At 42.3% G+C, this 26,656-nt stretch overlaps 1 protein-coding gene across 3 annotated transcripts; it reads right to left on the bottom strand.

Moving 5' to 3' along the window:
- Positions 1-298: 298 nt before the first annotated feature.
- atp2a2a (ATPase sarcoplasmic/endoplasmic reticulum Ca2+ transporting 2a) lies at positions 299-25,143 on the bottom strand. Of its 3 annotated transcripts, none has more exons than XR_014894599.1 (21): positions 24,627-25,143; positions 23,629-23,646; positions 23,437-23,519; positions 20,422-20,526; positions 19,408-19,546; positions 11,752-11,832; positions 11,181-11,266; positions 10,548-11,012; positions 8,174-8,262; positions 7,993-8,095; positions 6,955-7,086; positions 6,739-6,858; positions 6,425-6,643; positions 6,006-6,341; positions 5,634-5,854; positions 5,246-5,448; positions 5,054-5,139; positions 4,836-4,969; positions 4,604-4,721; positions 1,479-3,076; positions 299-947 (listed from the first exon to the last, which is right to left on the bottom strand). XR_014894599.1 is itself a non-coding variant. In XM_085293508.1 (21 exons), exons 1-21 carry the CDS (start codon positions 24,742-24,744, stop codon positions 934-936), a joined length of 2,991 nt encoding a protein of 996 aa, XP_085149634.1. In that variant the 5' UTR covers positions 24,745-25,141; the 3' UTR covers positions 299-933. The 3 variants fall into 3 exon arrangements, 2 of the variants coding, with proteins under 2 accessions (XP_085149634.1, XP_085149633.1); XM_085293508.1 differs by having other exon boundaries at positions 2,956-3,076; positions 24,627-25,141; XM_085293507.1 differs by having other exon boundaries at positions 299-3,076.
- Positions 25,144-26,656: the final 1,513 nt, after the last annotated feature.

Genomic DNA, 26,656 nt, shown 5'->3' with positions numbered 1-26,656 from the left:
TCAGATACGCAGTGGGATGAGATGCTGAAACACATTAATTCAAATGTTGATTCACATCCCTTCCCTTTGTTCAGTTCCAGCTGCTTCATATTTCCAGCCAGCATCAGGATCACAGCTGCGTCGAGATCATTCCTAAAAAGGCATTTTATAGTATTGAGCACATCTTTTCTGATGGTAATGATGAGCTAACAACTGGTAGCCAACAGAGATAAATGAAACTGATGCTCCAGAATGAAGTCATACTGTTGTGGCCTGTTACAGTCGTCCTGGACAGCAGTAAAAATTCAGCGACAAACTCTTAGTGTATGACAGTTTTAATTTTATTTACCTGAAACCAAAGTCCATGTGATACGTTGTACAATCATTTCTGAAAATACAGTACAGCAGTTTGGCAAAAAATGCCAGTGGAGGGACCGCCTGCCGTTAAAAGGGTAAAACATCAGCATCGCTGCACACCTGCCTTCCCAGATTTGGCAAAAAAAAAATCTGCTCATCTCAGTGTAAAGCAAAAAGCAAAATCTATTATCTCATAAAAGTATTTCCTTAGGAAAGATGAACTGTGTTTTTGAACTTATACATAATCTATTACATTTGTCTGGTAAAACAGATGGCTGACTGAGCAGACATGCACCATAGAATAATGTACAACTGACTGTACAAGGTACTAAGCTCTTAGTCTAAAATGAAGGCATGAGGACTGTATGGCAATCTAAGGCTCTTCATGCAGGAGGATGGAAGGACCGATGAGGCGGAACTGGCTAGTTTCTATCAGACATTCATTTATGGGCATTCTGTAAAAATGATGTGTGAACTTTCTGAGCCCCTGTCATCACTTCACTGGCATTCAGCTCTTGTAAGATGTGCTGAAAAACACACATGCACAACACAAAACCAAACCAAAGTTTCTGCTAGGAATTTACAGGAGAGATGGGCTTACTTGGACTTTGCTGTAAAGGGAAAAAAGAAAAGAAGAGGAGACAGGAAGAAACAGATCAATGGACACGAGAAATCACAAAACAAGGTAAAAAGCATCTGAGCAGCAGATCATTTCAATGAATTTCAGAGTAATAAAGGCCATGCAATAAAGGAGGGCAGAAGATTCATACAAATGCAGTTCAAAAAAGAAATACATACAACACCGTGTCCTGTAACGGTGTGGGGGCGTTTAAATGCCAGCATCTCTGCCAGTTGCCCAAACATGCTGCAAGCCTACATTCAAAAATAAGCGGCACCAGCAGTAACACTGAGCCCGTTTAAAAATGCACAAGGTTCCCATTTCTGCTCAGTGTGCATCTGGCACTTAGTGACATTATAAGCTCCTGTTTTTGTACCATTTAAAGTATTTACATGATAAAACACAAGGAGCAGTTATTGCTGTCATTTCGACACGAGCAATGACAGACTGACAAGCTGTGTGTGCAACCACCATACAGACGAGAGCGCGGCAGTAGTTAGCATGCACGTCAAAGTGTACTCACTCTGCAGGTAAATAGGGGGAAGGCGTGGGAAGAAACAACAGTTAGCTTTTCAAATTAAAAAACAAAAAACACTCTCTGGTCTATCGGAGCGCGCATGCAGAAAGGCTACGCTTGAGTAAACGGGTGTGAATGTATGCAGGAAGAAATGAAATGTATAGAGTCTACTTCGTGTCCTATGTACAGATATACACACGCCTCCGACAGCAGCCAATCAGAGGTCTGAGCGCCTATCAAACCGTCCACGTTGTGCTCAGTTTGCAAGACTAACAGCTTCTTGGTGCCTTTTTACATATTCAAGTACAGTATGTGCACATTTTACATACATAAAGATTACTGTCGTTAACACACAAAATTAGGACTGAAACCTTAGAATGAATCTCATAGATTTAACTTTAAAAAAACAAAACAAAAAAACAACAACAACCCAAAAACAACACCCCCCCCCCACACACACACACACACAACACAGACAAATGTGTTTTCTTCAAGTAAATAAATTTAACAACAGGCTGTACCAAGAATTTACTCAAAATCAAGCTGGTAACATGTCTTTGTCCCCTCTTCCCTCAAATAACAGAGGAACACAAAAAAATATCTATCTATATCTAGATATAGATCTAGATATAGATCTATATCTAGATATAGATAGATATATCTATATATAGATCGATATATCGATATATCTCTCTCTCTCTATATATATATATGCACATTAAAATACATGTGAAGATTTTGACTCTACTGGTGCTTACCTCAACACTTCAAATGATCACATATGAAATGACAGCTTGGACAAATGGGTCATTATGGTCAAATCAGCAGCACTGAGGTAGCTGTGCTCTGCCTACTGCAGAAAATAATGAATGAGTACGATGCAAAATGTGATTCATGCTTGGGCAAATGTATTCTGCTGAAAGTCTTTGCCCCTAAATTAGTATTGAACTAAACTACGCAGTCCTCAGAAATCTCCATTCCCCAAATTATAAAATATTAATTATTACAGAATAGTAAATAAATTCTCTCTGTACAGCTCAACATGTCGCTCCAACGCAGTGGGCTTCTCTAGCTATTCTCAAAGGGGGTCAAAACAGAGAAAAGCACAATGGTAACATGGAACATAAATCATGTCGGTAAAATATTACTCGAGCACCGGCCACCCAAAAATATGTGCAAGTCTAAATGTACTTAACAGAGGCGTTCTGACAGCGGTTGGAGAAGGTGTAAATGCTGTTGCTGTAATTTGTTCCGAGTTAATGTAACTGTGTTAGATGTGTGCGTTAATGTCCACTTCACACTGGTGCACAAGGAGGGTAGTGTACTGGAGTCAGTCAGGGCCACAAGATGGCAGACACGTTAGTGTCGGTGCTGTAGATCCACAGCACCAGGGGCAGGGAGATGGCCACAAAGGGCCAGGAGATTCCCTCGGCGCATGCAGACAGAGAGCAGCCTTTGCTTGTCGGCTTCTCCAGTTGTTTACCGAATTCCAAGTAGTTCCTGGCCATAAACTTAAGCAGCTCGTCCAGGAGAATGACGGGCATCGAGATCTTCAGCACCATCAACCACTGGGTCATATCCAGAGGGGTGATCTGGAAGATGACCTGGGAGGGAATAAGCAAATAACTTACAGCTGCTTTTTAAAGAGAGCGAGATAAAGATTTATGAGGATTATCACCGCATGGGTAACACATAAAACTCTACCAATGTTTTCTACATGACCGTAAGAAGTGTGTGGTGACGTTTATTCAGCTTTTATAAAAATACACTGCTTTGTGATGAGCTCAGAGTCGATCGATCAACACGGCTCTTATGTCAGTACACTCAATGTGTAGCTGGACACAGGAGATGGTCAGCCTCAAAGATGGGAAACAGCGGTGAAGAGATCACCTGGGTGTTTATTCCCTACCAGATAAAATGTCTAACATATACAGAGTTATGTTTTTTTATGTTGGTGGTCCCAATAATTTCTATGAAGTATCTGAAAATGTAGGGCAGTCAGAGAGTACTGTACTGTCATCAAATACATCAGTACTGGTGTAGTATTGATATTTCTTTCCAAAAAACACAAATTTACATTTCAGATGAAAATGGCTCTATCTGGCATCTGCTGTTTTAAATAATCCTTAAACTTCCAAAGCCCATCCTGACAACACCCAGTAATCACAGGTGGGCCATCCACACCCCATCCCTCGCTTGTAAGTGGCTCTAACTATGGAAAGTATACTAATGGATATTCATCTTTTGCAGGAGTTTACACTGTTATTTACTAATTATTTATTTTTAAATGTTGGCACATTGTTTAACACGTTGCTTTTAAAGTCTGTAAAGTACCAGCAGACTGCTCTCTTTCTCTCCCTCCAAACCAGCAGTCATATCCCTCTCTTGCACTCGCATTGCCTCAGCTCTGAGAGCTTCATCTTTGGCCATTCTGAAGCTGAAGCCAAAGGCTCTAATCAGTTTGGCCTGGATACAAATGGTACTTCACCACACTGATGTCCACTTCAGAGGATTATGGAGGGAAAGCCCTCCATGTCCAAAGATCCCCCTGTGGCAGCGGTGCCTTGTGATTCTGTGTTGCTCATCATTTTTCACTTTAAATGTTACAGAGAAACTGGCCTCACATATCCACGCCTGCTCCATCCCACATTTTTAATGTTCAAAGCTATGCAGCCGGTAACGTTAGCCTGAACTGGGAGTGAATTTCCACTTTAACCTCCTAAGACCCAAACTCTTTCATGGCATGCATTTTTAATTTCTCTTTGCCATTTGGGCTGATCGGGACCTGATGAATGTAAAAATAAAGAATTGTCTTTTTAGCCAATGTAGTTTCTGAGAAGAGGACATCAGGCCCTCGTAGAGCAAAAGTTAGTGTTGTGGTCTAGACAACCCAAAATGTGATGTCCATATGTGGACACCAGGTCCTAGGAGGTCAAATAAAGTTATTTGGATCTGTTTCCCCCCCTCATGCTCCACCTTTCAAGGTCATTTTCCCCCTAACAAACAATAATAAATGGCCACTAGATGGCATCAAAATCCACATAAAGACCAAAACTGCAGCAGACAGATCACTTTGACTTGTGCCAATGTCATCAAGTCATGAACACACTGTTCTTATTTTTTAAACTTACAGGCAGAGGTTCCACATAGAGGATGAGGAAGTGGAGAGACATGGAGAGACAGATGGCCCCTAGCAGCCAAATGTTCTCCCAGGGAGGCATCCGCAGCAGGGACTGGTTCTCTGACAGGCTGGACAGGAGGGAGCGCACAGATGGTGGATCTGGTTATACAATCTGTCTATCATCGTGTCATTGCAAATGGTTCTTTCATGAGAACTCCTCCACTCTTTAAAAATACCCTTACCTGTTCAGAGCATTGCACATCTCAATGGTGACAAGCACGGACAGGGCCATGGTCATCGGGTAGGGTGACTCAAACACGTGGCAGTCCAAGCCATCAAACTCTGGGTTGTCTGGGCCACACTGGAGGAAGTGGCTCTGTGTGGAGGAAGAGGGGAGAGTGAGGGGGAGGCAAAGAGCGGAGGGAAGCTGAAGGATGTTCTCTCAGACAGACGTACTTACCAGCTGGTACAGAGTGACCTGCGGTCCATCATCAGAGATTGTAAACCACCACGCAGCAGCTCCCACAGTGGCAGCACCTACGTAGCCTGGAAGCAAAGACAGCAAAATCATCATATTACTCACTGGATGTACTGCAGGAAAAAAACAAAACAAAAAACAAGACAGCTCGAATCCTGCTCAATTTTAGTCAACCTCCAATAGCCAGATATCTGAAGAATAGCCAGCCAGAAATCAGGGGCTCCTTAGCATTGCGAGGAGGCTTCTCCATAATGTCCAGATCTGGGGGGTTGAAGCCAAGGGCGGTGGCAGGGAGGCCGTCTGTCACCAGGTTGACCCAGAGCAGCTGGACAGGAATCAGGGCCTCAGGGAACCCCAGAGCCGCAGTGAGAAAGATGCTGTCAGGAGAAACTATTCCAGTCAGAAAGTGCTAATGATAAACTGGAGCAAATATGACCTTAATATTATCAACAGCATTGCTGTGTGAACGTAAAGCTGTAAAACGACAGCTTTTTTTCTCAGCTTCATAAAAAACAGAAGACTGAGCAATAAAGAGCTCTAATCTCCTCTGAAGAAGACTCACCAGACGACCTCACCCACGTTGGAAGAGATAAGGTATCTGATGAACTGCTTCATGTTATTGTAAATAGCTCTGCCTTCTTCAACGGCGGCCACTATGGAAGAGAAGTTGTCATCAGCGAGGACCATCTCAGAGGCTGACTTGGCCACGGCGGTGCCAGAGCCCATAGCGATGCCGATCTCTGCCTTCTTCAGCGCAGGGGCATCGTTCACCCCGTCACCGGTCTGTACACAAACATGTTCTTTATAGCAAGTGTTGCCTTTTTCTTCAGTAACAACAGCAAATCAACCCAATCAACACGACCCTTACAAAGCCAAGAGAATGAACCATTCACGCAGAAATGGGCAGTTTTGATCAGTACGACAAACTTCATACCATAGCAGTGATTTCATCGAATCCTTGCAGGAACTCAACGATCTTGGATTTATGTGAAGGCTCGACGCGCGCAAAGCAGCGCGCACAAGTCACAGCCTCCCTCTGGGCATCGAGTGTGAGCTCATCAAACTCCCGCCCAGTGAAAGCCATGTGCTCAGTATTGTCCTCCTCGGTCAGGATGCCGATGCGGCGGCAGATAGCCACAGCTGTGCCCTTGTTGTCCCCGGTGATCATGATGACGCGGATGCCAGCCTGCCGGCACAGTGTGATAGAAGCAGCTACCTCCTGTCTGGGAGGGTCCAGCATGCCGACACAGCCGACAAACGTCAGGTCAGACTGGACACAGAGACAAAGATTCAAATGAAAGTCTGCTCCTGGAAAGAATGTGCTACAAGTAGATTACGCAAATGTATATCCACCTCATACTCGATGAATTTGGCAGTGTCAGACAGTATCATGTCCTCCATTTTTGGTGGGCTGTCTCGTGTGGCCAGAGCCAAGCACCTCAGGGTGTCGCGACCTGTCCCGTACTCACGGATAACAGACATGATCTTTTCTTTGATGCCTTGGCTGAGGGGAACTTTGCTGTTGCCAACTCTGACATGAGTGCATCTCTCGATGACTCCCTCTGGGGCTCCCTGTGAGGAAGAAGAGAGGCATAAAACATTAACAACACAGCAGAAGACTGCAGCGAATGCAGATCGAACATCTGCACGTATTACACTGGGTATACCTTCACAAACATTTTGCCCATGGTAGAGCGGGACTTGTTTGGGCTGCAGTAGACAGACATGGACTTCCGGTCTCTTGAGAACTCCAGGGTGAACTCCTTCTTCATCAGCTGTTTGATCACCTGATCAGACAAAGAGACAGAGAGTGAGAAAAAGCTGCTGAGCACGAACGGTGGGAATGTGCAGCGCATGCAAGTGAGGGAGCTGATGTCACTCACTGAGTTGCAAGCATTGGCTCTGTCAATCTTTGACAGGTTGTGAACTTCAGTGTCGAAGACATTCATCTTCTCCACCAGACAGGTCAGCGCGGTCTCCGTGGCCTCGCCGACCTTCTCGTACACCCCCTTCACCTGAAACATCCAAACTTTCACTCATTTCTTTTCTAAAACATCTTAAATTTGCCCAAAGACTGTGCATCAAAGAAGGATTTAGCCATCGTTAAGGCTACCAGTAGTTGTTTCGATGATGAGTGAAGGGGAGCTGTGACATTGTGCTACATTCCTGCTCATTAATCTTTGTAGACGAATAAAGTGTTTATTCACCTGGCAAAATATAGTGTTTTCCGTCATTCACGATACCTGCATGATGGATCTCAAGCCTTAATTACTCACTGTGTTTAGCTTACACACATCTTTGCCAAATGGAGTGCGACTGCTTTGGTGATTTCAGTGCCTTTGTGAGCTCGATGGATACACTGTACAGACCCGTTTATGAGCTGAAGTTGGACGATCCATGCTAGCAACCATTGCTTTGTTTTAGTTTGCCTCATTAATTCATCATGCTGGAGTTCGCAGTGTGTTTTTGCATTTCTTCCAAACATCATTTGCCCATAATCTGAAGTATTGCAAATGATCATGACTGTTCTGAATGTCTGTTATTTGTAGTATATTAATAATATCAACGGAAAAGTTGTGATTGGCTCATGCGGGTGTCATCAAGCAATGATTTGTGTAGCACTAGACTTTGGTTTGCGCTCTGTTGGTGTAGCACACATGACCAGTATCACTCTGTTGTGCTCATTTAGTTGTGGGATGCTAAAAATCACAGCTGAGATTAAAATTTTATTAATTTTTCAACCCTGGAAGCTACATCTATCTTTCATATACAGTCTATAAGCGAACATAAAAAGATTATTTCACTTAAATCCAAATGTACAGAAGGGTAGCAGCAAAACAGGCAGTCATATGTAATCGTTTTCCCCCAGAACTGAAAACTGCACTAAAACACATAAAATAAGCAGCAGGAAAGGTGCAGACCTCGTTGAAGTCCAGCGAGGAGTCATTGCACAGGGCACAGATTGTGGCCAATTCAACCAAAGCATCATAGTGGGAGGATTTCACTGGTTTACCATCCTGGTACCTGAGGACAAGTACAGAACATCATGTTACCATGTATTTAAGGATCTGCCAGTTATGGAGAAGCTATAAAAGTACTCACACTTCACCCTCGGGGGCGTAGGTAGAACCTGTGATGGTGAACTCTGACAGAGAGCAGTTGTCCCCTTCAGCTTTGTTGACAATGAACATCTGGAAATGAGAAGAGTCCATGGGACATTAGAAGACATCACACAGATCATGTTAGTGTTTGACTGAAATACCAGAGTCTTTATTGTCAAACCACAAAACCTCCAAGTGAACTCGAATAGATTAAAGGAAAAAAATAAGATTATATTATTAGGCTCTTTGCAGATGATGCTATTGTTTGTCTGTTATCCTAGAAGACTTTGGCAAGTATTCAGGTTGCGAATGAAATCTAACAGAGACTCAAAATCCTTTCATTAAATGAATCTTCTGAGCAAAAAATGAGAGAGAAAAAAAGATGAATTGGAAGGTAATAACAGTCAAATATCTAGGAGCTGTGATAGTAAAATAATTTAAGATAATTAAAACAAATTATACCCAGATTCAAGATTCAGGGAGATTGAAGCCCAACCACTGCCTTCTATCTGGACTGGCACAAAAACTGAGGTGATGAAAATAAATGCATTGCAGAGATTTCTTTTTCAATGCATTCCTCCACATCTGATCTACAAATGCAGGTTAAGACGTGAGGCATGATTATTTTGATTCATTTGTGCTGAGAGGGGACCAAAGCTGAAGACCTCTTGAGTTAAGGAGACGCTGTAGCTAAAGTGAGATTCTTAATGCGGACGATTCCCTTTGTGTCACACAAGATGAAAGATATTTTTACATATACAAGAAATATTCAGAGGTTAAAAAAGCAATAATCAAATTAGTATATTATATAAAAATATAATTTACACTAACAGAAAAACATTAGTTTTTGTGACCTTTTGAATGAGGAAGTAAACTTCTTCATATTCTTCAAAGTTAGCCTATGAAAAACTAAAAGGCTAAACCAGAAACAACTGGGGAAGACAACTTTAAAAAAAACAAAAAAAAACAATGAAAGCACTCAGAACCTGAAAAATCACAGCGGAGAACATGAACACTCATCCACAGACTGAAAGCAATGGGGGATGTGGTTGGAAAAACTTGATTTGTTTCTTTATTACAGCTCATATTAAAAGTACACAATAACTGTTGCAGCAGAAAAAAATGACAGTAAATTGGCTGCAACGTTAGAGTGTGTCTCTGTGAGGGGCAGGCTGGGTGGCCTGCTGCCTAATGTGAGAAAAGGCTGTTTAGTTTCTCTCCATAAGTAAACAGAAGAAGCTGCCAGGGAGCCTGACTAAAGAGAGAAGCTGTGCCCAAAAGGAAGACGCCGCAGTGCCAGGCCTACTCCCGCAGGAAGCTTTGATCATTTCGCTCACTCACAAACAAAGATGTACAAAGCCACACAGTATACACACAAACAGGGCTAGTCAGAGGCTGCTTATATCAGAAAATGGATGAGGACAATCAGCAAGCCCTCCTGCAACGACTAGCCAGACATAAAATCCTGGCACTGCCCTGCTGCAGTATATTTAGAGCAAACAGGCAATCCATTAATTATTTCAGTAACCAGTTGAACACTTTCAGGAATGATCGTGGCCTGTCAGAAAAGGATTTAATAAAAAGGACGTACAATCACAAACTACATTTAGGCTGCATGAATGTAGATGGTGTTTTTGCTATGTTGTTATTATTTTATTGTACAATGTTGGGTGCAAATGTATATCTGTAATAAACGATTCAAGTGAATGAGACGTTGCTTTTTATTAGTAACCATGAGTGTAAAGTCAGTGAGCACACCTCTTTAAAGGCTTTTGTTTGCATGTCCCGACTCTGTGTGAATTACGATAAGTCACTACAGTAACTGCAGAATCACAAGGCTATTTAATCACGGCCAACTCAATGTGCAGGGACTGAAACAACTGACAGTAACTGTAAATGAATGCCACCCTTATTCAGGCTGTGCCAAAGTTCTGAGACAGCAGTGAACAGACAACTAAAGGGGATTAAACTTTAATAAATGCTGAAATGTACTTTTTATGTGGGGCCAAGTAGCACAGAGGTGCCACTCACAGAGAGAGAGAGAGAGGAAGAGAAGAAAAAGAAACTACAAGCTCACTGCTTTGCAGCTTGGTGACGCAAGGTCAGTTATGCAACAGCAGTAGTGTAAGTCATCTAACTCCTCGATGCAGATTAGAGCAGTGAAAGCGAGCTGCCTTCTCGCTCAATAACCAGAAACTACCATTTCTCTGCTTACAGAGAGCATTAGCATTTTATAGATAAATGGAAGAAACTGCTGTCACCTTATCCAAACATAAAGTAGGGACAACAAATACGACAAAGGACTGACGACCAACCTGCTCAGTAATGCAAAAACACTGTTTCTGTGTGTGTGTGAGGGAGAGAGATAAACTCACTCTGCAAACAGACATCTGGTTGGTTGTCAAGGTTCCTGTTTTGTCAGAGCAGATGACAGAGGTGCAGCCCAGAGTCTCCACAGAGGGCAGGCTGCGGACGATGGCGTTCTTTTTGGCCATGCGGCGAGTGCCCAGGGCCAGGCAGGTGGTGATGACAGCGGGAAGACCTTCAGGGATGGCAGCCACAGCCAGCGCCACAGCGATCTTGAAATAGTAGACAGCTCCACGGATCCAGGAGCCTCCGTGGACGGGGTCATTGAAGTGTCCGATGTTGATGATCCACACGGCGATGCAGATAATGGAAATGACCTTGGATAGCTGTTCGCCGAATTCATCCAACTTCTGCTGCAAGGGCGTCTTCTCCTGCTCCGTGGCTGCCATCTCGTCACGGATCTTACCAATTTCTGTGTTAACGCCAGAGGCAACAACCACACCCACAGCCTTCCCTGCAGCAATGTTGGTACCCTGAAAGAACATGTCACATACGTGTTGGCTCAAGTGCAACTGATATCATCGCGCACATCCTCAAATAACAGAAACTTGTTTTTCCAGGAAGTGTACAGAAGCTAAACACATAAGAAGTAATAGGAATCAGCAGGATGTGTGTGATAACTCATGCAGACTCGGGCTTACAGAGAAGAGCATGTTCTTCTTGTCTTGATTGACGGCGCGAGGGTCAGGCACGGGGTCGGTGTGTTTGATGACAGAGACAGATTCACCTACGAGGACAGAGGAGGGTTAAACCGGCTTGCATTCTTCTGTAGATGATTTAAGGAAGAACGCTCAGCCAGTCGTCTCCACAGGCAAATCTGCAGTGCTGGTTATTCATCTTTCAGTGATGATTCACATGAATGTCTCAGAGGAAAAAGGTGTTAAGTGGGAAGAGCGTCACAGCAGACCTCTGGGCTCATTCTGTTCATCAGTTACTCAAAGCGACCAAGTTGAATTTTGTTTTTGTTTTTTGACCATTTATTCAGACAAACTGACCTCGGTTTAACTTACTTTAAAAGGCTTTGTGGTGATACTTGTGTTTTAGCTTAAAAAAATGAATTAACAATCTCATAGGGCAATTATTCTAAGAGAATAAAATAACATTTGTCATTAGGTAAGCTTTAGTCTATCTATCCATTACTTAACAAGGATTAGCATTCAAATAATTAAAAAATGTCAACTTTGATGTCTGCCATCAGCAAAAATATCTTACCAGTCAGGATGGACTGGTCTACCCTGAGGGTCGTGGATTTGATTGAACAGATGCGGATGTCAGCGGGCACCTTGTCTCCAACTACAAAAAGCAGATCCATAATTAGAGAGAGAGGAAAAACCCATACAAATAAATATGAGGAGAACAAATACAAATATCAAACCAAAGATAATGCTACTGAAAATTGTTACAAATCATCTAAAGTTGATTAATTATATTAAAAGATTTAGAGAAAATACATTGCAATCTATGCATATAAGGAACAAAACTGACAGCAGTAGTTATCTTTGGGCAATTATGAGGAGCTACATTGGAAACAGACACTTCTCTCTAGAGGCAATAACTTCATGGCCTCAGGCCATGTTAGTGAACCCAGTTTGTTGCTGCATCCACAAATCCCAGTTAAAACTCATTACATGTAATGTAAACCAGATTCAGAAATGCTGCCACCTTGTCAGGGCCTGAGCCAATTTAAGATGGACTGGAGCAAAGTTCAAAACTTTCCTCTGATCTGATTAAACCAAATATTAAATGAGTTCCACAAACTATGGACATTAAATGCAAGAAGAGTGGAGCATACAAGTTAAAGTCAACATCTGTGACAGGGATGGGTGAATTAGTGCGCAAAGCATGGATGACTTGTGCATCAGTGAAGACACCACTGAAGCTGCAATTAAGAAAAGGTCTTTTTCAGTGAAGTTCTTGCCTATTTCAGGAAGATAATGTAAAACCTAGTATTGCACATCTATCATCAGCATGGCTCAGCAGTAAAAGGTTTATTAAAAAGAATCATCCGATTTCAAAAGGCTACATCTTATTAAGTAACGGACATAGAAGCTTGTGGTAAATTTTAACATATATGGCTAAATATGAACTTTCACCTACAAAACACTGCAAACATCTATGCAATACTCAAACTTGTCCCATACTTTAGTGAGCATGTCTGGAGTAACTGCAGCTCAACCTACTCTAACAGTACATGTTTTGATTGCTGCCAGTTAATATGCTGTTTCCCTGTGATAAGAGCATCGATGTGCAGGGGCTTGTGTCTTCTTCAGGGCGTGACAAAGGCAGACATAAATTCTTAGGCAGTGAATCAGTCACTTCGCTAAAGCCTACCTCCAAACGAGTTCCAGGATACATTCAAAGCTAAACGATTTAGCACGTGAGAGAAAGATTTCAATCATATATCCAATCAAAAAACAAAAGCTAACAACAAAGGAGAAAGGGCACTCTTAACTCTCCACCCATGCAGTCCTTGTACAGTACCATTTGTGGGTGGGTGTACTGGCCAAATGAAGATTTAACAGATGAGAAGGTGTTTATTTTCTACAGGCAGTAACTCTGCTTTAGAGTAAACTAAATTTATGAACCACAGCTCACTATAGCGTGGTTGTTATGCCTCACAGCAGCAAAGGAGTGCTGCCATTGGTGTAGGATAGAGAAGAAGAACCAAAGACAGAAGGAAATGAAGGACTTGTGAGCCATAAAAGGCTAGTCTCAAAGGAAATGGCCAATTTGGGTACATCAGAACTGCAGTGACCCAATTCAGCTTCCTAATCTTACATAAAGGCAATGGAAACTGGGGAAATGGCTCAGGCTATGGCACAGTTCTGTGGGTGTAGTCTACTTATACAGGCCTACTTAGTTAAAAATGTAAATTGTGTCACATTGTTACAAAAGACTCCTTGAATACAATATAGCTAGAATCCAGGAAACGGCACTAGGCTGCCAAATATCTAAGAATGTAACAAAACATCTAAACAAGGCTGAAGTGGAAACTCACCCAAAAACAAATAGTGATTTTTATCAAATGTACCAGTGTCCAGATCCAGACTGAGGGAGACAGGTATTGTATGGCTAAACCAGCCTTGGCCTTGGAGGAGGAGAGGGGGGAAAATAGCAATGGGACCACTGACGCATGCAGCCAAAAAAGGAAAAAGAATTTCAACTTGTTTCCCAATCTGCTGATCTGGTTTAAATGTGGCCCTACGATGGCAGACATGTTCTCATCATTGCCACAGGAAGAGACAGGCAAGATGCAGAACACAGGAGCAACTCGTCTGCATTACCTTGGAGTTTCTTATAGATGTTTGGAATAGAAGCTGCAAACATATTTTATGAGTGCATCTATACAGTCTAATCCAATGCAGACCCTTGCTCTAGTTATGTGTACTCCAGCCCCCCTGCTCTGTGAAGGTTGATTTCTCACTGGGAAGCATGACCCTATGTAAAGTTGGATGATCATCAACTCATCAGAGTGCCAGAAACACTCATCTGTCAGCAGGCACTGGCCAATTAAGGCAGACAATGAAAGGATTTCTGAGAAGACAAATGTTGAGCTCAGCTGCATCTTTAAACTATCTCAATGTGGAAACAGACGTGCAATGGAAGATTTGCTTATGAGAAGGTCACGCACCTGAATCAAATGGCCTGACACAGGCTCAAAGACATTTCACATTACAAACCAAAGGGGAGCTTTCACAGAACAATGTGCAAACCAGAGACCGTGAAATGTCAGTGAAATTCACCGACTTGTAGCAATGGCAGGAGAAATAACCATTAGCAACATGAAGTTAAACTTTGAGCTAAAGAATTGAAGCGACTACCAACAGGGACAGCTATACGAGGGCAAGGAATTCATTACACGGGTAACTATGCAACCAGAGCCTGGAGCATCCAGCGACCAAATGTCAGCTACAAATCAATGAGCAAAACACTTCACATATGGAAGAGCTGAAGGCTGCCCCCCTGAATTCACTGTCCTAGTTACACAGCTGTAACACTTTACTTCAATTATAGATGTCAAATAATTTCATTACAATTGAATTAAAGAATTGCCCATACCTAACTTTTACTCAAACTTGCATCCTTTCTGGCTGTGTAACACTTCCTGTGTCACGTCATTACTTTCAAAGAAATACAAACTTCTTAAGGAGTGCTGAGCCAAGACACCAGGAGCTAGAGGGCCAGCTTGCTAACAAAGGTTCCTACTGATGTTCTCATGCAAAGTAACCAGTGCTCTGTGACGCCGTGACACACTGGACCTGTCTTGAGGCTGTGTTACACTGCAGGCCTGCTCTGGTGAAGCGAGTATATATCATCTGTCCCTTTGTGTCAACATCCTACTTGGTAGCAGTCCAAGCATTTCCAGAGGCATGACCACGTCTTCACCTCAGGGCTTGCCAATGGCTCAAACGGTTTACAAATTTAACGGTGGCGAAAGCTAAGACCTGGTGATACATCGCCACCAATATGACTCCCAGAGGTGCCTTACAAACAGAACAGGCAAAGCAATGACTGAACTGAAAGTACCAGCTTTGACTGGCACTTGCACCTGCTGTGCGTTCAGGGACAGCGAGTGGTTATGCTGGCCAGGCTTCCTTGGGGCCGGCCAGGAGGCTACATGTGCTGATGGCAGCTGAACAAAAGCCTGAGCTCCTGTCATGTAGAGTGGGCTGTTTCAGAAGAGTCAGCAGGCAAAGCTTAATGCAGCTTTCCAGCACATCTCTGACTAACTACCTCACCGTCTGCATTTACATATTTATGCAAACTGATCCGGTATTAGCAAATGGTTTATAACAGATAAGCCGCTAACCTTTCATTGGGTTTAAAAGTTTGCTCCTCTATTTGGGACCAACAATGGAAGAAGTCCAAAGCAGGGAAACCTAACCAAACAGTCTCATTTGTGCAAGTTTACTTTTTGCAAGGACAGTTTGTTGTACCAATGTCTCCTTTGCCCTTTGGCCATTGCACTAGCACATTTCCAGAGTAATGGGTGAGATTCAGTTGGGTTTTTTCCCTGATCAGCAAACAAGACCTGAGTAAGTGATGTTTAGTTAGCTGCTGCCTGGTGAGAGAGATATGAATATAATCTAAGAAGTGACATTTTTCTAACTTCCTGCTTCTGTGTTGTCACAGATGCAAAACACGTGTCAAGTTTTGACCCCGGTTATGCAAGCACCATCTCCACACTGTCTCCCTGGGATCTCTGCTGCTCTTTGTCTGGTATGAATCTTAAGCAGCAGCAGCTGGCTGGAGCTCTTCATAGCATGCAAGTGTTTCTCTTGCCATAGTAACAAATCTTATCCCAGGACCAGGAGCACTAAAGTTCCAGCCAAAATTAGCCAAGCAGAGGATGGTAGGAATTCCATATGTTTGGCACTGCAAATTTAAATTGGAGCTGAGAACAATGCCATATCAGGTACTGATCTAATAGATCCAACCATAATAATAATAATTTACATGAGTATTTACCACAGCCTACTTCAAACATGCAAAGATGTGGACATTTAACTCACTTCCATCGAAAGAGGCCAAGACGTATACAAAAAAAAAAAAAAAAAAAAGAAGTACAGTTTGTATATGGGCTTTAAAGCTTGAATCAATAAAAGGTGACACGAGCAAACAAAAGCTCATTGGTGACATCATCAAAGCGGTTCCTTAAAGTCTGACATCTCATCCCACCTTGAACCAGTTCTGCAGTATTTAATGTGCACTGGTCCCGGCCTTCCCCGAATTTAAATACTGCGCATAACATGTACAGGCCTGCTTCTATCGCTTCATCTTACATCAAAGACTGCTGCTGCTAATTTCCCAGGTGTTTTTCTCATATTTTTATGTTAGTAATTCAGCATGTGGAAGTACTGAGACACTAAAATGTTATTTACTAATTAATTAAATAAATTATACATTTAATTACTATTTATTTTACAAATAAAAATGTTATTCTACATTATTCTTTTTAACCTGCTTTGTCTAGTTCATTTATTTGTGTGGTTTATATTATTTCCCCCTCATTTATTCTACAGTAATGCTATTTTTAAAACTTCTTACAGCTTTGTTATCTGTTTTTAATTATTATTATTATTTTATTTCTCTTTATTAGCATTTATGTTTGCTCCGTCTTAAAGGGCTCATCAGTCTTCAATGAAGCATTTTGAACTGCACGAACAGATTCCCAGCCGTGAGTGCGGTTTAGGTAAACAAGGTAAACAAGGCACCTTAAGGCAGCTTTGTTACACGTGATTTATTCAGACACTTCCATGCATACTCCTATCAACCCAAGCTCAACCAGTGCACTGCTTAGTTTGAATGAAACCCCTGTGACCCTCCTGGACTACATCAGAGGGTTGAGTTTTTTGAAGTCCGCTACTCCGGCTGGCAGGATGAAACCATTTCTCTCAGCCTTGCTGAAAAGTCAGAAGCCTCTGCCAAAAGACAGTCCCTCAGTGACATCGGACGATTGCCAGACCACATTAAATGCCACATACTATCCATGGTGTCTGGAATCTCAGTGGAGGGTGCCGGTGCTGATGGGCAGGGTCCCTGTGCATTGAGCGTGATAGGGCGGTTTGGTTATTCACAAAGCACTTCCCTATAAGGTCATCTCTCTCTAGCACAATAGGAGCAGATGAGAGATCCTCCCCCTGCACTCCCCTCCACAAGCCCAGACTCCACAATTTCACAGGCAACAGGGAACAAACACACTGAGCTCTGCCGCTCTGAGAAAAGGCAAACATCCAAATCTGCAAACCCTTAAGGGGCAGCTATTACGCTCATTTCCAGCTCCATATTTTTTATTCTTGGACTCTTTCAGAGTAGCTTTGCATGACTCACATTCAAAATGTATTTATTTATATAGCTCATACTGGAGCTTGGTTGAGACTCTCAGCTCATCCTGTCTGAAACCAGTTGTTTAAGATCCCCCTCCCCTCACAAACACAAGCTTTGTACGCCTGGTGGATTGGGCTTCTGTGCTTACAGCTAGAGCTGCGTACCTGAGCTCTCCATATCTTAATATGGATGGATGAAAAATATCTTTACATATTCACCTCACTGAAAAAAGCCGAAAAAAGGTTTCAATTGAGTGTTCAGAGCAGCAAGTAAACTGACAGCTACATGCAAAGGACTTCAGTTCAGTGGACTTCACGTTATCTGACAATGTGACTTTTTAGGGATTAGTTAGGTTGAGCGATGTCAGCATTTGCTCATTTTAAAACCGTTTCATATTTATGCTATAGTAAATGTCTGATTAATAAAACCATTACAAAAATCTACTTTAGATAAACGTCTGAAAAATGCATTTAACAGAATGTTAAATCTCCACTGTATGTTCAGTAAGAGTTCATCTGTGAGGCTGATAAGCGAGTAGGAGGCAGCGTTTAAACACACAGCGGCAGCAGCCTCACAGAGAGCCGTGCAGTTTGGCTGCTGGTTATTCTTCTCACGGCTGAGGCAGCCACAGAGGGTTCATCTCTGTGTCCTCTATCGCAGCTCAGCTAAGCAGCCTCCCAGCCAGCATCTGCGTCATCACAATCCTCCTCTGCATGGCAAAGGTCACTTTGGAGCTTTAGGAAAATATTATTCATTAAAAAAGGGAGCCTGGCAGGAACCATTGTAAAGGATAGTTGGAGGATCAAGCGAGTAAGTAGAGCTGATGAGCAACTCCTGACTGGGGGATAAAGCATCCAAGTCGTCTCCCTGCTGGGTTGCGCTCAAGCTGCTGACAGCAAAGCCTCCAGCTACCTTCATCAAGAGTTTTTAAATAACTAGGTCTCTAATATGCAAGAGCATCTGACTCACAAGTTTCTGTTTTAACCGGAGCCAAAAATTGAACTCAACTTCTTATGAACCTAAATTAACATGTCATGATTAGCACTGTCAAGAAAGTAATTTACATATAGTATAGAAACATATCCCAACTAGAAGGATATGCGATGTTAAAATGCAGATCACTCCTACTTTCTGTGCCCTTGTCAAGGTCACTCAGGAGTCCCGCTGAACACTGTCCCACGTCACCTGCTGTTCCCCCCGAGCAGGAGGGGAGGGGAAGAGGCTGACACCTGTCATCTTCACGACTGTCACTGCCTCTATAAATACAGCATTCTATAATCCATAATGAAAGCTAAAAATAAAACCCACACGATGCACCAAAACGCTAAGCATCACTTGAGGGGCTTAGGTTCAAACAGAGTATCAGGACAGCGTTTGAAGGACTCATTACTCCGTACACGCGTTCCCGTTCATCCCTCTGCAGTATTACATACGTTTGTATGCCGTAGGGGAAACTGCACTATTAAAACCAAAGCCTTACATCCTGAGGATTTCAGCTGCTGAAATGCGCTGACTGCAGGGTGGGAAAGTGTTGAGTTGGGATGACACTTTAGAAGCTTTGCAAGCTCACACGCACAGTTACAGTAAGTGGGCCTTAACAGCATGTGTGCGCAGCCCTTTGAGACAATGGGTTAATAGGAAAATCTCAAAATACATCAGCCTTACAGGGTGAGTCACCGTGCTGCTGCAGTGGCACTTGGGGATGGGGGAGGTCTGAGCATGTGCTAAATAATACATGTCCATACCTGGACTCATATGACCTGACCATTACCTGAAGCAGAGCCAAACACAGACGAGGTGCTATCTTATGAAAACACCAGATGTCTCTGATATTTAAAAAAAAAAGCCATAAGGAAAAATAGTCTTTCAGAGTGAAACTGTGGCATTAAATTGCCAATTTTCTGTGAATTTCAAGGTTTATTTCTATCATGTTCATGTGATGCCCTGATGCTTCTTTTATGAGAGAGAGGTCTGTCAAAGCCAAATCTATTTTTTCCTAAACAACGCGTATAAAAGCATTACAGATGCAGGTCAACTTACCAGCAACCTCCACTATGTCACCAGGCACGATGTCTCTGGCCTTGATCCTCTGCACAGTTTTCCTGTCCTGTCGGTACACTTTCCCCATCTCAGGTTCATACTCTTTAAGCGCCTCAATGGCATCTTCAGCATTGCGCTCCTGGTGAGAAGAAGATGAGATTCAGGGCAAATATTTCTGAGTTGCTGTACAGCAAACTATCACGATTGCAGAAAGCTGGATGCTTCCTTTGGAGGGGCACTGACTGTTCTCGCCGGATGTGCGTGCATCTCTCCTCGGGTTGTGTTTGGGGACATTTAGGTGTTAAGTGTATTAAATTTTCTCATTTTCCAATCTTACTCTTCACCAGCAAGAAAAACATCACTCAAACCCACACAGTTTGAAAATAAATAAATAACTAGAGAAAGGCTGCTGATGAAAACCGGCAGCATGTTCCTTTTGAATAGGAAGTCTTCTTTGAGACAAAAATAACTTTCAGTGCAGTGTTTTTCTGCATTGCCTGTGAAGTTTAATGGTAAAACCTCTAACTCACAGCGGGGCTGTAACGCAGATACAAGGAATGTTTAATTAAACATGCAGTACTGTTACATAGATTTCAGTACTCGAGCCTCTGAAGGAGATCGGGAACCCAGTTTGAGCTTGTTTTTTCATTTTGGATGATCAGATCATGTTGCACTGGATTACACTGCACTGGACGCAGGATCAAACTGATAGGGGTTATTAGTAAACTGATAAGGGATATTTATTTGAAGTCTGTCACATTGGTGGCATCTGATTTAGCTCGGCTTTATTAGGATTTTTTCCCTCACACTGACACGCCTTCAATACTAATATAACTGTAGTTTAACACATTGCTTTGAAATGCTAAAAATACCACATTCATATTCATGAAATTAGATTTTTTTTCAACAAAAATGCACTAAACCCTGATGATATTCAGACATAGTGCTCAAACTGTCCAAAAACAGAATTAAGTACGAATAAAAATGCAAAGCCGTGATTCGCTATGCTCTCACCTGCCACACGCCGACGATAGCGTTTGCTATAAGAATGAGTAGAATTACAAAAGGCTCCACAAATGCGGTGATAGTTTCCTCTCCCTCCTCAAACCAGGCCAGGACCTGAAAGAAGTCAAATAAACCATCAGTATTTATTAGACATTTCACAGAAAAGAGAGCTCCCTGCCTCGTGCTTGCATATAGCACAGCTCCATCTGTCCAGAATCAACCTTACATCATCATCATCCTATGACCAGAAATGTGTTTTGTAAGGTCACCTTAGACCAAATACAATCTTGAGTTGAAGTGAGCTTTTGTGTCAGTTTTTCGGGGAAAACAAAAACAAAACTCTGCTCTCATCCAAGAGAAGTCAAGTGTCTCTGAGTACGACTGTTACCACTGTGGCTTCACAAAAAGGGGACAAAATCCAGAAAGAACTAACCACGGTTTTTGCATGGAAGAAAAAAACTAAAGCTCACATCTCTGATAAAACTTGACTGGTTATTTCTTTCAAAAAGAGATCCCTTTTTAATACTGCCGTGTTGATTTTATGTGAGGATTTAGCCATCTGCCAGAATCTTCACATTAAACTCTGAGATTATTAATAATTTAGGATCATCAGCAGCATATTTTTATACAATATCTGGGAGAAAATAATATCCCATCACACGGCTAAAATCCATACATGTCATATCATCCCTGAATACAACACATTCTTGTCCTCAATTTAAAATGGAATAACAATGTTCAGAGTTTTGTTGTAAACAGCAAACCTTTAAAATTCCTAGTTAGGTTAGAAACATTAGAAATGGATTTATTCTATTCATTGTGAGCAGCTGGTTATATACTCATATGCACAGTGGTATATAAACATACATACATTGTAATTACTAGTTTTTACTGTTGCTCTGAAAGCTATAAAGCTTGGCTAAGCTGTATATGGACAGAGGCTACTTCATGAGTAATTCATTCAATAATGCAAACAGGTGGCTGTGGAGAAAGCTGTGGGGTTAACACGGTCAGACCTTCATTAAGTTAACACTTTTTAAGCCTGTCAATTTTACTTAATTCACATCACGAACACCAAAGGACCAGTCTCAACATTGTTACACGCACACACTCAAAACTGCCAGGAAAAGAATTACAGTATATTGACCCGGAGTCTCATTTGGCTTGCTGTTCCTGAGAAAACGGTCTTTAAATTACCCTGTCTGTCGCAAGCAATTAGTTAATCTGCCATAATGTATAAAGCAATCAACCTCAGTAAGACCCAAGTGTCTGACTGCAGTGGATGCCAAAGACCTTTGAATGGCATAATTCAAAAAGGCAAGCATAATGCTTTAATAGCTCATCTCAACACAGAAGTGCTTATAATGCGCTATTGTATGTCATGGCATACAATACATGTAAAGATACTATTCTAACCAGCTACCCTCTTCATTTTAATATAATGGCAATCTGCTTGTCGATGAATTGATTACTAAGAAAATAGCAAACAAATGTTAACTGTGGTGTGTTAGAAACCAGAGTAACCTCTTCAAACATTAAATCCATCCATCTAAAATCCATACACACTTTTAATTAAAAAAAATAATAACTAAAATAATACACTCTGAAATACTCAGACCAGCCCCTCTGACATTGCTGCCATGTAATTGGCTGATTAGATATTTGCATAAAGAGCAGCTAAACATGCAGCAGGCGAATGTGAATCACTCATCCAAGCACATTCTTCTGGATATGGTTTTTAGTTTTCTAAGAGGTTTGATGGTTATATACACATTAAATTTACACCGACGCTGGTGTGCACTTCTGTCTGATAGAGAGCCCTCCCACTGAGGGGTGAGGAACCAAATTTGGTCTCGAGTGGTGCTCTGCTCCACTGTCAGACAGCAGCGACTGACACCTCTGTATCACCTGACACCACTCTTACCAGCTCTCTCTCTCACACACACACAGGCAGCCTCAGTTATCAAAGTCTTCTTCAGCCATCTGTTAAGTTAGCAGTCATTTATAGAATTAAATAGCAAGGATGAATCTTTGCAGTGCTAAAGACTGCTTTAAAAAAAAAAAAAGAAGAAGAAAAAAGTACGACCATATCTGACAGCAAAATGTAGCAAAATAAAATGCTTTTATTTTTATTTTACTCAATTTAGCTTTTGGGAGCAGATCAGAGAACATGTTCTCATTTACTTGTTACATTTTATCTAAACACAGTAGAAGAACTTAAGAGACAAGAAGAGATGTGCAAGGTAACCATGATTCCACCTTTGACATAAAAGATTGTTTTAAAAAGTCTCTTCCCTGCAGCTGACAGGTACATTTCATAGGCTGCAAGCTGCATGGTGGATCTATAGTTTATACCATGTGGAAATGTTCACTTCATTTAGCTTATAAATTGGCTCAGACACATGGCAGTGACGCTGTTATGTAAGTGTAAGCCATCAAACATATATCCATGTAGCATTGGATGCCTGCGGCCCGGACGAGACCGAGTGCAAGTTATTACACAGCAGTCACGCTTGGCGACTCAAATGTCTTACTTGGCACATGGTGATAGCAACTCAATGCTGCTACTGCTGTTGTCACCATTCCTCAGACGGGCTGCTAGCCTTCTCAGCTGTTTAGCTCCCATATGTGAGTGTAACCATAGGCACGTTATACAAACTGAAGACGTTCACACTTCAGCACTATGCGCTGAATAAATAATGTGCTGCCATTTATGACACCGGGCTTTATAATAATCCCATCTGCGGCTTTGGCTTCATGTAAACACTTTCAGACAGAGGTGGAAAGAGGAAGCTATTTGAGGGATGTGAAAAGGTTTCTTCTGACTTTAAGATTAGCACATCATCACGCGGACACGCAGGGGGTGACAGCACAGGGGAGTTAACGTTGAGAATAAAACTAAGAAGCTCAGCTGAATTTCGAGAAGAAGCCCGCAATTCAGTTTCAACTCACTGAGCTTGGGATGAGATGACTGAAAGCAAGTCTGTGTGGTACATTAAAACAAACGCTCTAGCATATACTTACAAAAGATATGCATGCAGCCAGCAGAAGAATTCGAACGAGCAAATCTTCAAACTGTTCGAGGACGAGCTCCCATAAAGATTTCCCTGCAAAGAGAGGGAGAGAGAGAGGAGGGAGTTAGTGAAAAACAAGCCAATCGCAGAAACTTGCCAGCATAAAAATGATGGGAGTGGTGTGAGTGACAGCAGTGATTACCTTCCTCCGCTGGTAACTCTGTGTGTGGGTATGCGGTTGTCAATCCGGGGATCATACAGGAAGCAGGCAAAGACGAAAAAATAAATAAATATATATAAGTAATATATGAACACAACAACAACAACAACAAAAAGTTTCCCACTTGAGAAACAGCAACTCTCTGCATGTTTGTGAGCGCTACTTTCATAGCTCTAAATCTCAGGCACATTTAGGTGTCAAAGCCACCAGCTTATTCTCAGTTTCATGTGAGACTTTTGCTCAGTGATTATTCAGTCATAAACAGTGAAAAAGAGGGGAATTTCTGTATGCACGCCTCTGTTTGACTGTTAAACCCATGAAAGAAATCACACTGCAACTATTTAATACTTTTATATGCAAGACCATATGTTCACATTTCTAGCACCAACAAGGGTACATAATTTACATCAGTGATGCTTTATTACACAGCAGGAATAAATATTTAAATAAAAATCCAATCAGTGCAAAGGTCAAAGTGAGCTAGAAGGAGGGAATACCGTCCATGGCCTCCCAGTTGATATTAATATAAAACAGCTGTTTAAGCCTGGGACAAGAGAGATTAACTTTGGCAGTGTTGGTCCAGTAAGCCTGTACCCACTGCTCAGTGTCCAGTGCACATGTATTACAGTTTGCTGAGGAACATTCAACAGGGTTACCGTGTGAAACTACCGCGCCACATTTCCCCGCTGCTGTCAGCAGTGTGGCCGCGATCACAGGCGGCTCACGCACTGTTACCGTGCACAGCTACGGCCTCTGAGTAATGATTAACTCGTTACTGTGTAAAACACGGGAAACCCTCGAGGTGACGTCAGCCAAATCACCATACGGTCTGATGATGATGCTGGCGACTTTTACCCCGCATATCAAAAACTGAGCTCGCGCTGCCCACGCCACCGTGACATGACACTTTCACGCCGTGTCTCGTTCGCAGCCGCAGCGTTTTTGTTTTTCCGTCGCTTTGCGGTTTTAAGCTGTCGTACCGTTTAGGCCCCATTTCTCCCGCTGTCGTTTCACCTCGTCCAGGGAAAGTCCTGTGCTTTCATTGACGCTGAAATAACTGTAAACTTCTTCCACACTCTTCGTGTGAGCGTTCTCCATGGCGGATAGACGGCTCCTTCTCACTCAGCTGTACCCGAGAACACCGGTGGAGGATACCTTGTGGCTCCCTACCCTGTGAGGACTTTTAGAGCAACGAGGACTTTGTCAGCTCGGATAGCTATCGGCAGCTACTGACAGAGGTGTAACGTGTCCCTTTCTCTTCTCGGCCCCTCTTAAGATTTCCTTCACGACAGAAATTTTGTAGCCAAATTCCTCTTCCCCGCGTGGTTACTGTGCGCCTCCCGTTATGTCCGAAAATAGTGGGAAAGTGTCTGCAGCAGCGTCCCGTGCCGAGGACTGCATTCACCCGGTCCAGTCCTCCTCTGTGCTCCCGTGCCGTACCCTGCCTCACCGTGGCGCAGCTCTCAGTGGCTTCACGCGCTGCCGACAGTCTGGTTTTATCAAAGCGCCTCACTGCTGCCCCTCTTCCCTGCGCTGCATGTGGACTCATATCATTGGACGACCGCGTCAGCTAAGGAGAGCCGGAAAAAAACCGGAACATAACCAGGAAATGAGAGGCCGACATACCGGGGGGTTTGTTTTATGTAAGCCGTGAAGATTGGGTCACTTCGTACAGTGTGTAGGGTCACTATGCATTCATTTTAAGTGTTTCATATTGCCCGCCACGTCTTCCTCAGTGTACCTGGCAGGTGACACTGTTATAGTGGTGTGACACGTGACGTCCTGGAGCTATCAGTTGGCTTTATACGGCTGACAAGTTATTCCTTAAGATACCCTTCCACCGCTTCATGAATGTCCAAGTTGAAACAGAGGCGCATATATATATATGTATAATGTGTGTGTGTGTATAAAATGTTTAATAGTTTAATAGACAGATTTTTCTGGGGAAAGGTTTAACAACTTGTTCAAAAACAAGTCGAGAATAGACATTACTACGGAAGAGGATTAGGGCCACTGGAAAAAAAAAAGAATTCTGACTTTAATCGAGATTAAAGTCAGAATTCTTTTTTTTCCCAGTGGCCCTAATCCTCTTCCGTACATCACAATAAAAACACAACATCAGAAATTTATTATAATATTTTGAGAGAAACATGACATTTCAAGGAGATTTCTGCAGCAGCAAAGGTGGTGGTTTTGCTTTTTAAAATCTTTTTTAAGCATTGGCGATTATATACATGTCCTCTCAATGTCCTTTTCATTCAACACTGAACATGGGCAGCCCTGATGGTCCTGTATTAATAAAAAATATATATATAAACAGGTAATACGAGGGGACGAGCAAGAGCTTAAGACTGAAAGTAAAGACGCCTTTTTGATTTTTTTTCAGTTTAAGTCTTAAGTAAATATTACCACAATTTCCCAAATATGATATTTAATTACCTAAAAAAATCATTCCACACACCTTTTTAGTTTTTATTAACTACAATAATCTTGCAATGCTCTGCCCAAATGTGCTTATACAGCTTTATAGGCAGCTTCATGCAGACAGAATGAAGGCATCCAAATACAAAAAGTCCATTGCTCGTTTAATGTATCACCGCTTTAATTAGAGAGAAAAAAAAGGATGGAATTGAGATGGTCTTAGAAAATTGGAACATTTATTTACACCAGCTAGTAGCAGAGACATACCAATACCACAAAAAGATAAGGTTTAAAGTGAAAGGTGTTTGCAAAACAAAGGTCCAATTTTCTGTAAAGGTGTAAAAGGATCCCCCGCCCTCCTCTGGGGTCTTCAGAGGGTAGTGCTGTCAGATGTTTTACAGGACTGGCGTGCATCATCTGTTAATGTCTTAATAAGGTCCCAAGAAGCACAAGGTGTTGTAACAACAATAACATGGCACCAGCCAGCTGGACATCAAGCAGCCTTTTACAAAGCACACTTGATCCGTTTGGCACAAGGGCCACTAACATTGGCTGTCAACAGCAGATTAAGTTCCTGTGGGAGAGGGGG

Source organism: Mchenga conophoros, linkage group LG12 (genome assembly GCF_057382185.1).
Source record: "Mchenga conophoros isolate Kocher_MC1m ecotype Shallow Benthic linkage group LG12, M_conophoros_male_GT1.1, whole genome shotgun sequence".
In the NCBI taxonomy this organism is placed as follows: domain Eukaryota; kingdom Metazoa; phylum Chordata; class Actinopteri; order Cichliformes; family Cichlidae; genus Mchenga; species Mchenga conophoros.
This window is presented reverse-complemented; position numbering and strand designations above follow the sequence as displayed.